This window comes from Salvia splendens, chromosome 5 (assembly GCF_004379255.2).
Source record: "Salvia splendens isolate huo1 chromosome 5, SspV2, whole genome shotgun sequence".
Taxonomy (NCBI): domain Eukaryota; kingdom Viridiplantae; phylum Streptophyta; class Magnoliopsida; order Lamiales; family Lamiaceae; genus Salvia; species Salvia splendens.
Window position 1 is genome coordinate 13,409,140 of NC_056036.1, and position 11,234 is coordinate 13,420,373.

General features: G+C 37.8%; 1 protein-coding gene across 1 annotated transcript; it reads left to right on the forward strand.

Moving 5' to 3' along the window:
- Window positions 1–245: 245 nt before the first annotated feature.
- Window positions 246–11,002, forward strand: LOC121805166 (DNA-directed RNA polymerase 2, chloroplastic/mitochondrial-like). The gene is made up of 19 exons (XM_042204955.1): window positions 246–1,321; window positions 3,576–3,791; window positions 3,861–3,994; window positions 4,073–4,139; window positions 4,352–4,410; window positions 5,431–5,548; window positions 5,639–5,752; window positions 5,970–6,101; window positions 6,179–6,595; window positions 7,056–7,106; window positions 7,524–7,594; window positions 7,885–7,969; window positions 8,140–8,292; window positions 8,788–8,862; window positions 9,280–9,369; window positions 9,469–9,516; window positions 10,058–10,172; window positions 10,259–10,362; window positions 10,446–11,002. The coding sequence occupies exons 1-19, from the start codon at window positions 368–370 to the stop codon at window positions 10,554–10,556; spliced, it is 3,114 nt and encodes a 1,037-aa protein (XP_042060889.1). The 5' UTR covers window positions 246–367; the 3' UTR covers window positions 10,557–11,002.
- The last annotated feature ends 232 nt before the right edge of the window (window positions 11,003–11,234 follow it).

Here is an 11,234-nt window from a genome sequence, read left to right on the forward strand (position 1 = left end):
CGTGATAATTGCCACCTCGTAAGAACCAAATTTTCTTGCCAGTATTAAAATTTAGGACCATAATTATACAAATCGTACGATTGCAATTTTCCGCAAAAAATAAAAAAGCAAGTAAACAATTAAAATAGGATTGGGCCGGGCCGGGTCGGGCGGGACGGTTGGGCCAATGCAAATTGGGGCACCTAACATAGTATCACAAGGTTTTAGAAGGGTTTAAATCGGCAATGGCAGTGACTACCATTACCATTACACCTATTCTCTCTCTTGTGCAACTTCTCATTCTTCACTGATCAATCTCAATCTCTCGCTACCAACGTTTGCCAAATCTCCACTTTTCTTTTTCTCATATTTTTCCTCCCGCAATTTGATGTACACCAATAAAACCCCAATTTCTTCCCCCTTCAACACAAACAATTCTTCAAGAGGAGCATTGCCTAACCCAGTATTCTGTGTCGGCGTCCACAAAACAAGTCCCACAGATATGTGGAGAAACATCGCCAAACAAATTAGCTCAAGAGGCCCGCCCAACTACCGTCGCAATTCCTCGCTCTCCGCCACTCAAAGCTTTCTGGCCTTCACCCAAGCTTCAGTTTTCCCCAATTCCAGACGCATATGCCAGCTTAATTCGCTCTCCGCTGATGCTCTTCCGGTGGAGGGATTTCAGAGAAACAGTGATATAGACTTCCATGATAAAAAAATTCCGTCATTTTCTGGAAGAAATCAAGTGAATTGTTATGGGTTGTGCGGGAGGACCTACGCTAGCATAGCTGAGGCGGTGGAGGCGGAGGTGGCAGCGTCGCAGACAGACATAGATGAGGATAGTAGGGATAGCAGTGCTGATGTGCCTGTACCTAATGAAGTTGAAGAATTGTTGAATGTGATGAGGAAAGAGGAGAGGAGAGTGTATGCGAAGAAGTGGAGGCACCAGAGAAATATGCGAATGGGGAATTTGAAGTACTATGCCCTAAAGAAAAGGCAAGCGAAGATCGAAACCGAGGCATGGCAGCAGGCGGCGAGAGAATATGTGGAGCTCTTGAATGATATGTGCAAGCAGAAATTGGCTCCGAATTTGCCTTATATGAAGTCTTTGTTTTTGGGATGGTTTGAGCCTTTGAGGGATAAGATTGCGGAGGAGCAGGAGGTGATTAGGAATGGGAAGAGTAAGGCGGGCTATGGGAAGTACTTCGTTCTCTTGCCTGCGGATATGATGGCCGTTGTCACAATGCATAAGCTGATGGGGTTGCTGATGACTGGTGGGGACCATGGCTGTGCACGAGTGGTGCAGGCTGCTTGTGCTATAGGTGATGCCATTGAACAGGAGGTTGGTTGGCCAGGGCTCTTCTGATTTTGATGTTGCTATGATAGTTACATTTGGAGTATTTGATTATTAGGTGTGACATTGTAGTTTAGCTAACTGAAGAAAGATCATGTTGTCTTCAGAAAATGTTGATCCATGGAAATTCATCAAGTAAATATTGCAGATAATTCTAAATTTGCTTCTGTTATCATTTCATGCCCGTTACTTGGTTCTTGAAGACTAGAGATGCCCTATGCAATTGCCTAACAGAATATCAATATTAATACTAATAAATAAGTTGTTGTGCTTGGAAAGTATTTGCTAGAGCAACTACTCAAAGATAAAACACTGAAAAAGATTAGAAGAAGATAAGTCTGCTCCTTCTATATCAAAACATAATAAGTTGTAAGATACTAAGATTTGGATGGTTATGCCTAAATAGCTAGTCGAAGTAAAACTGCAAATGGTTGGAACTTCATTTGTTTGATTGTTAATATGCAATCGATAGAATGAAGCTATTCCTTTATTCTACTTTTGTGCAACTTTGCTACTTTATGATTTTATTTTCAATGTTTCATCAAAATAGTTCCATGTATATGCCATGCCATTGTTAATGGATAATTGATGGGATTTTTATGTTTTTTGGTTCTTTTCATGCTCACTTTGTTTTTTTATACAATTATACATATATGTGCAACATTGTGTTGTCAATTCATTATCTTTAACATCTTAAAAATCAATTCAATCTTGTATGCAATTGTGTAGAACAATAAATAAAGATATAAGCGGAAAAGTAAATAGACATAGTAGAGAAAGTAGTAGTGTATTTGGTGTAGGTGTTGGTGTATTTTATTACTCAACACAGGTCACATATATATAGTACAAGAGACTAAGCTAGGCTATGTCACATCACCGATGTGGGACAGAATACTAATTTTCTTAACACTCCCCCTCAAGCTGGAACATCTATATTGTCCAGCTTGGTACAAAGTTCTCAAAAATGTTTTTCCTCAAACATCGGCAGCAATAGTACTAGCCGAAACTATAGGGCAGTAGTAGTTGCAGCTGTTGCATAAGTAGAGTTGCAAGGCAGAGTAGTAGTAGTTGTAGCAGAGTAGCAGCTATAGGGCAGAGTAGCAGATGCATGGTAGTTAGTATCAGCTGTAGCAGAGTAGCAGATGCATGGTAGTTAGTACCAGCTGTAGCAGAGTAGGCAGGAGTAGCACCTGTATGGTAGTTGTTGTAACTGTAGCAGAAGTAGCAGATGCAGGGCAGTGACAGTTGTAGCAGAGTAGCAACTGTAGAGCAGAAGTAGTAGATGCAGGGTAGTAGTGACAGTTGTAGCAGAGTAGCTGTAGAGGTGTAGAGGAGTAGAATAATAATTGCAAGAGTCAGAGCACAGGTAGATAAAAAGCAAGCAAGAGCGCAGGCAGATAATAGCGCAGAGCAACGGAGTAGGAATAGAACATCAGGCAAATAAGCAGCAAACAAATAATAGCGCAGAGTGCAGCAACGTCAGAAACCCTAGTTTGGGCAGAGTAGCGGAGTAGAGGATAACATGCAGAGTAGAGTAGAGCATAACAGAGCCGTAATTTGGGGAAGAGTGGTATAGCAGAACCATAATTTCGGGTAGAGTAGTAGAACAGAACACTCATAATTTCGGGTAGAGTAGATCAGAGTAGGAACGGAAGAGCAGGCAGTGGCAGAAACCCTAATTTCATTTTTTTTGTGGAAACCCTAATTTTCTAGAGACGGATTCGAATCCGCTCTGATACCATGTAGAACAGTAAAATATAGATATAAGCGGAAAAGTAAATAGACACAGTAGGGAAAGTTGTAGTTTATTTGGTGTAGGTGTTGGTGTATGTTATTACTCAACACAGGCCACATATATATAGTACAAGAGACTAAGCTAGGCTATGTCACATCACCGATGTGGGACAGAATACTAATATTCTTAACAAAGTGTTTTATCAATCCAATATCCTATTTGTGTTTTGCAGACCATAATTAGTTATTTTTTTGTTAGATTGCCTGATCCTGCTCTAGTACGGATTGTTAATAGGGCTTTGTTGGTATTGTTAACAAACCTATGTTCCACTGCATGCCCTGCGAATACAGCTTTGTTGGTATTGTTAACAAAACTATGTTGCACTTGCACATGTATAGCTTAGCTTATGAATTTCCTGGTGAAATTAATTCTCATCTAATCTCTGCTTCCTCATACTCAAGGTGATACACAATAGGACTGACTTTTTACAATTTCATGATGGATCAGGTGAGGATAAACTATTTCCTCGAGAAAACAAAGAAGAGAAAGGCTGACAAGGCTGCAGTGAAGGCAGGAGATGTATCTAGTGTAAATTCACCAGAAGAAGAAAAATTACGGAAAAAAGTCACGACCTTGGTGAAAAAACAAAATCTCCGAGCTGTGAGGCAAATAGTGAATAGACAAATTGAGTCTCAGCCATGGGGACAGGATGCTAGAGCAAAGGTCTAAGATCGTTTGTTATGATTGAATTAAGTTTCCTGATCTTGAAATCTATATACTTCCCAATTTCAGGTGGGGAGCCGGCTCATTGAATTGATAATACAGACTGCGTATATTCAAGCCCCTGCCAATCAGTTTGCAGAGGGTCCACCTGATATTCGACCTGCATTTGTACATACTAATAGGACTGTAACAAAAGAAAATACGTAAGGGTTAAAGCATTTTTCATATTGACCTCTTATTTACTTTCATGTATGGGTTTTCTCTAGCTTCTCTTTTAACAGGAACTATAGCAGAAGATATGGTGTTATCGAATGCAATCCTATTATTCGTAAAGGTCTTGAAAGAACAGTAAGTCATTTATGTTTTCCCAGTTTTTCTAATTTTATTAAAACCAGGCAACATCAATCCAAAAGAGAATGCTTCTCAGAGAAATGACAAGAAATTCTTTTACATTGCTTGATGACTTTTTAATCTGAGATCCATGAAGGTGTGGTTGTAGCTTCAAGTTTAAAAGCTCTATGTTCATAAATCTGTTAAAAGTTTATATCTTTTACTTACAGGCTAAGCACATGGTTATCCCATATATGCCGATGCTAGTGCGTCCAGTCAAGTGGACTAGGTATGATAACTTGGTTCTTCCTTATCCGAGTCCGAATTTTCAGATGCCATCATATTTCTTTTCTCCCGTTTATAGCTCTTGCATGATTTCCGTGGTTGATTTTCTATGACAAGTTTTTAGTTGATGTCATTACTTTGAATTAGATAATCAGAATCACTTAAAATATAGTACAACAGATCTTCTCTGTTTACTCTGCCTTCACTTTTTCATGTCTTCTCTTTTTGCGTTTGGACTGCTGAAGTAATAAAATAAGGAAACTAATAATTAATGATCTGGCTACTAGTTGTGCTCCCTGGGGCAAATATAACTTGATCTACAATATTTAATCTTAGTTGGTTGCTGAACTTGGGAGGATATATTTTATCAGAGCAATAGTGTCCACTAAAATATTAGTCTGCCCTGCATAGAATGTTTGTCTTGGCTGTGTTTATTCATTGGATTTGGACCAAATGAAACTCAGTTGACATTGACAAAAAATAAACTGAAATAGGCAATTTAGGCTAGCAGAACTTTTCCAGTTTTCAATGGTTAACCGAGGTATTTTTAGGAAGTATGGGTGAGAAATGAATAGGTCTGAATCAAAACTCTGTAAATCTGATCATTGTTATCCATACGGCTGTTGTTATCCATTACCTAGAGGTTGAACTGTGTAGAAATTCAATATGGTAATGACGCCACGCCTATTTGTATTTCCCATTATTTTCAGTTTAGGCTTTTTGGTCGATATATTATGGCATCTGTTGAGGTATTATTTTCATAATTTAATAATTGATTCCTGAATTATGGTATCTGCTACAGTGTTAATTTATAATCTCCTTCCTCAAATGAATGCCCATGCTCAAGTAGTGGTGCCCTGAATTTGAAGCTTAAAATTTGCCAATATAGCCAAATAAATTTTTGGAACCCCCCACATGATTTGATGAATCATTGGTTTGCATTTCAAACTTCCTTTGTTTGGTTATTTTCTTTTAGTCTATCTGTACTTCTCATTACCTATTTTCACGGTTCTTAATTTGATAGGTATGACAAAGGTGCATATATATATCTGCCATCATATGTGATGCGCACACATGGATCACGTCAGCAACGTGAAACAGTTAAGAGAGCTCCTACAAAACAATTGAAACCAATATTCGAGGTTAGCAACTTCAGGATCCTGATTCTACTGACAGGGAGTTAGTGGAATTAATTGTGTTTAATGTGAAGAATGTGTCATGTTTGTTCTCAGGCTTTGGATACTCTTGGAAACACCAAATGGAGAGTGAACAAGAGAATTCTCCATGTTATTGATAGAATATGGGCGAGTGGAGGTCGCCTTGCAGACTTAGTTGATCGCAACGATGTATGTTAAATTACATTGTGTCTTTTCCTGTCAATGTTTTAAAGAGTTTCATACACCCCTTATTTCAGTAACGTCATTTGTCAATTGTCATTCTATTCTTGTCAATTGTCATTCTATTCTTTTCTGCTGGGACGAGTTTCAGGCACCCCTTTTAATATTAACTTCAGTTTCCATTCTTATCTTTGTCAAAATAATTGGTTCTAATCTTTTTTTTCAGACTCCTCTGCCAGAGGAGCCTGATACAGAAGATGAAACATTAATTAAGAAGTGGAAATGGAAAGTTAAAGCTATCAAGAAAGAGAACAGTGAGAGACACTCACAGCGTTGTGATACAGAGCTCAAACTTGCCGTAAGATTCATCTTTGTATCCTCATCTTATGTTATTTCTGTTGGGCTGAAGGCATCTGATACTTGCATATTGGTCAGGTTGCAAGAAAATTGAAAGAGGAAGAATGCTTCTTTTACCCCCACAACCTTGATTTTCGTGGTCGAGCATACCCCATGCACCCACACTTGAATCATTTGGGTTCCGATATTTGTAGGGGAATCCTAGAGTTTGCAGACGGTCGACCTCTTGGAAAGTCTGGCTTGCGATGGCTTAAGATACACTTAGCAAATTTGTTTGCCAATGGTGTGGACAAAATGTCTCATGATGGTCGAATAGCTTTTACTGAGAACCATTTGGACGACATATTTGATTCTGCAGATAGGCCACTTGAAGGAGAGCGTTGGTGGCTGAAAGCAGAAGATCCCTTTCAATGTTTAGCAGCGTGCTTTAATCTTGCTGAGGCCCTTAGAAGTCCATCTCCTGAAACAATAATATCTCATATTCCAGTCCACCAAGTACTGTTTTCCTACCATGCAATAATCTAAATCCTCAGTATATCATATTACAACTTTTGAATTGAATTAATGAATCTCTGCTATGTAGAATTTGTGTTTCATAATTAATATTCTCATGTTTTGTGTAGATTCTTCTACAATTTCAGGCGTATAACCTATTTCTCTGCAAAATTACTATGCATCTAACTAGAATATTTCACTTGAATCTCTTCTTGTCTATTGATTGTATTAGGATCTGAGTCATTTAATTATGCATTGTCTATTTCCTTTCTGATTTGTCGATTTGATGATTTCATGTGATATGCAAAGTTTTTAACTTTGATATATAGATTCATGTCAATTTTCTCTTGGAGTACTTGATGAACATCATCGTAGTGCATTCATAGATAACTTATCTAAAGCACCACTGGTGTAACCTTCACTGCTCTTCTCATATAATTTCAATTTGTGTTTTATCTAGGATGGTTCTTGTAATGGTTTACAGCATTATGCTGCTCTTGGAAGGGATAAGGTGGGTTTCTTTCTTTTCTCGATTATCATCTCTCCTTAAGTACAGCTATTGGTTTAGAGGTTCTAAAGTCCAGGTCTTGTCTCATTTTGAAAGTGGACTTTATGAATATCTTGGATTTTTGGTAGGCATGATGGCTTAGAATTTGAATATTCTCATCAGTTGCACACTGTGAGAATAGTTAGATGAGACACACCATGCATGCCATTTATGTATTCACTTGAATTATATGTTTTCTGTATTTTTCTCACAAAACCTCTCATGTCCCTTCTTAATACATGGAGTACTTCCTTTTTCATATCTTTTATTTTTATTTTTATTATATACTGACCCACATTTATAGGAGATGGTCTCCAATGGACGATGAGGCTTAATGCTTTATTTTAGCCCTGACTGATTTTTTCATTATAATGTATTCAGCTAGGGGCAGCTGCTGTTAACTTGGTTAATGGAGAAAAGCCTGCAGATGTTTACTCTGGAATTGCTTCCAGGTAGCCTGTGTCTCCTCTTTCCATATCAGGCCTTCTTTGCTGTTGATTTGAAATTTCATATGAGCGTTTCTAATAGCCTCTTCGTATCTGTTGTAAAATGGACACACACATATATACATAGGGCTTTTTATCCGGGTTTCAGATTTAGATCTGGTTGTAATTATGAAATAGGACCGAAATCTTGTTGTAACTATGAAATATTGAGGTCTAACTCCATCACATTCCTCGACTGTATAATGTGCATGAAGAACATTATTAAAAACTTTTTCCATGATAATGCACTCATGCAGGGTCCTTGATATCATGAAGGAAGATGCACAGAAGGATCCTGTTAAATATCCTGAAGCTTTGCATGCAAGATTACTGGTCAATCAGGTCGGTGCTATTGCTTGAAGCTTTTAGGTCTATGCTGAGTAGAACTTGGCATTTTTTGTTCTACTGTTTATATTATTGATCAGTAAATTTATTCACTATTTAATTGTATCATTTTGTCTTCCCCCCTTCCTTACCTCATGGTCTTGTATAAACGTTTGAATGAGGTTTAGGTGGATAGGAAGCTGGTCAAGCAGACCGTGATGACATCAGTGTATGGTGTAACTTACATTGGTGCCCGAGATCAAATTAAGAGAAGATTAAAGGAACGCGATCCCATTGGGGACGATTCAGAAATATTCGGTGCAGCTTGTTACGCAGCAAAGGTATGACATTGTCTGCTTATGCTCCTGCAATGTGAAGTTTACGGACAATGTTCGTTCCCACGAGCTTTATGGTATTTGTTTGTCCTTTATATGTGTTATATTACAGTTTATATCAGTGAATTTGTTCTAATGACTTCAGCAAATGCTTATTCAATCAAATTGATTTTCATTCTTATCCATCTTGTGCTTGCATATTAATTTCCACATTGATCTGAAATTCTATTTACATATTGTAAGTAAGCATGTTCTCTAGGTTCGGACAGGCAGCCCATGTATCTACATGTTCACATTATCTATAGAGAACTATTATGCCGCAAAGAGCGAACACAATTGTCTTAGTGGCATGGATGTGCGACTCAAAGCATATAATTTGGTGGAAATTCGGAAAAAAAATTAGCTAATACTAATATATACAGTAGTATATGCCTTTAGTTACTGGACAGATTGGCTTATATTCTTCATGATATGTACCTTCTGCTTGTTTTTGTTGGATAGGTTACATTAACTGCATTAGGGCAGATGTTTGAAGCTGCGAGGAGCATCATGAGCTGGCTAGGAGAATGTGCAAAGGTCAGTGCTGAAAATAAACCCGAACTCTTTTTTTTTTGCAAAAAAATACTCTGTTTCTGTTCTATTGCTTACCTACTACAGCAGTTATGCTAAAGCACCACTTGTCGTTCATTTGTTTGTTTGTGTTTCGGTGTGTGATTCTTTATCTTCCTCTACCACTATATCATATATCTGCAATAGATTGGCAGGAATTTATATGCTAGTCTAGATTTTTCATGTATACTACAAGGCTTATCACATATATATTCACCACCTATCAAATCCCATTTACTTTAAACATAGCATGATTCTTATTATTTTGAGAAAACATATAACTGTGCATAACACTTCAATTAAGTAAAATTGGAAAGCATCTGCACTGTTTTCCTACAGTCAGGGAGTTCATACAATTTGACAGCCTTAACTGGAAATGTTCAGGTTATCGCATCAGAAAACGAGTCTGTTTGTTGGACAACTCCACTTGGACTCCCTGTGGTTCAGCCTTACCGTAAAGTAGGGAGGCATTTTGTAAGTGCTGGAATTCAAGCAAACATAAATTCTCTACCATTTTCCGAGTTAAAACAGTTGTGTTGTATTTTGAGCATCTTTTTTAAATCTTTATTGCAGATTAAAACTTCTCTGCAGGTTTTGACTCTCCGGCGTGAGACAGAAAAGGTTAGCCGTTTTTATAAATAGTCACCTATGAATAGAAAAAACTTGTGTGCAATGGTGCATCCGCTCTAATTTAATCTTGTTAGGGTTTATTTTCCCTAGCTAAGGTTTATCAATCCCAATTAGAAATTAATCAGGGTGGATGCACCATTCATTTGGATGTACTGGAGTGTGCCTCTCTATGAATTAGGGTTAGGAATCTTTGGATCTTTGTTTAGGACAGCATTGCTGTGGCAGGAATTAGCCTGACATCTTTGAGATAGTTTCCTTACTCTGATATAGTAGGCATACCTAGAGGGACATGTTATCTTTCGAGGTAATGAAAGAGGAGATGATGCTATGCTGTTGTATAGATTTGGACATCATGATTAGTCATATGTTTACTTTTGGAAGCATCGATCCTATACCTTGATCTGAAAAGGCTCAAGTTCCTTATAATGGCTTTATCTTATGCTTTGCTCTCTTCATCTTTATGTTTGTTTTGGCTTCTTGGAGATGGGTTTACTATGGATAAAATTGACTTGTGATCCCAAACCTGTTGCAGGTGATGGTTAAGAGGCAGAGAACAGCTTTTCCTCCGAACTTCGTTCATTCCCTAGATGGATCCCACATGATGATGACTGCTATTGCATGCAGGAAAGCAGGATTGGATTTTGCAGGTGTTTTATCTTTCTGCACGTATCTAAAACATCCCGAAGTAAAAATTATCGACCTTTGAATCACCTTGTATGTTGTCCAATTGCAGGTGTTCACGATTCATATTGGACGCATGCATGTGATGTTGATGTGATGAACAGAGTATTAAGAGAGAAATTCGTTGAGCTATACGAAACCCAAGTCCTCGAGAATGTAGAGCATCTAGATTCCATGCAATCAACCACTATTCAACATTCTTTTTACTATCTTGGGCTAACAAATTCCTATTTGAACAGTTGCTGGAGAGCTTTGAACAGTCCTTCCCTTCATTGACTTTCCCTCCATTGCCAGAGCGGGGTGACTTTGATCTCCGAGAAGTGTTGGATTCCGAGTATTTCTTCAACTAAATCGAGCAATTCTGGTTGTCGGAGCTGCATTCATGATGAACGGGCTTTCGTTGTGCGTTTGTAACTGCTGATAGCTTGAGTTTAGTAGGGACAGAGGCCAGCGACTCTATGCACTTACAAGCACAAGAAGGTTTCCTTGATGCATCTTTAAGTGACCACATTTTTGTTCTTTCGGAGCTTCAAGAATTCATGTACAGTTTGCAGAGAGAATTCTACAAAGCGAAGAGGTGGCGCAAGAGCTGACATAGCTTCTCCACTTTCAGATTATTATAGCAGAATCCATAATCTTAATTTTTCATTGGAAGGAGCTGACAAAACATGCTGATATTCTCTGGTCCACTGCCCCTGAAGGGATACTTGTAGATTGTACAAAACACTAGTTTTAAAGGAATGTTGTTGTATATATGTCTACTGATTTGTGAGTAAATATTAATTTGAATTTCAAACTATTTGTCAAGATAAAAAAAATTTATCTATTAATAATATCAATCAAAAGGTCTGAAGTAATAATGTTAATAATGTTTTGGATGATGTCTTTTGTGTTATGCATTTTGGATTTTCTAATAAATAAGGATAGCAATAATGACGTCATTTTTCAGCAAAACTCTCTTTTTAGGAGAGAAATGTTTTCTCGGATGGAAACTTTTTTTTTATTTCTATAAATAAATGGGAAATGGG

Coding starts and splice junctions, on each gene's coding strand:
- LOC121805166 (XM_042204955.1), top strand. CDS start 368: ATGTACACCAATAAAACCCCAATTTCTTCCCCCTTCAACACAAACAAT. Junction 6,596..7,055: donor CTCATATTCCAGTCCACCAA/GTACTGTTTTCC, acceptor TGTTTTATCTAG/GATGGTTCTTGTAATGGTTT. Junction 9,370..9,468: donor GTAAAGTAGGGAGGCATTTT/GTAAGTGCTGGA, acceptor TCTTTATTGCAG/ATTAAAACTTCTCTGCAGGT.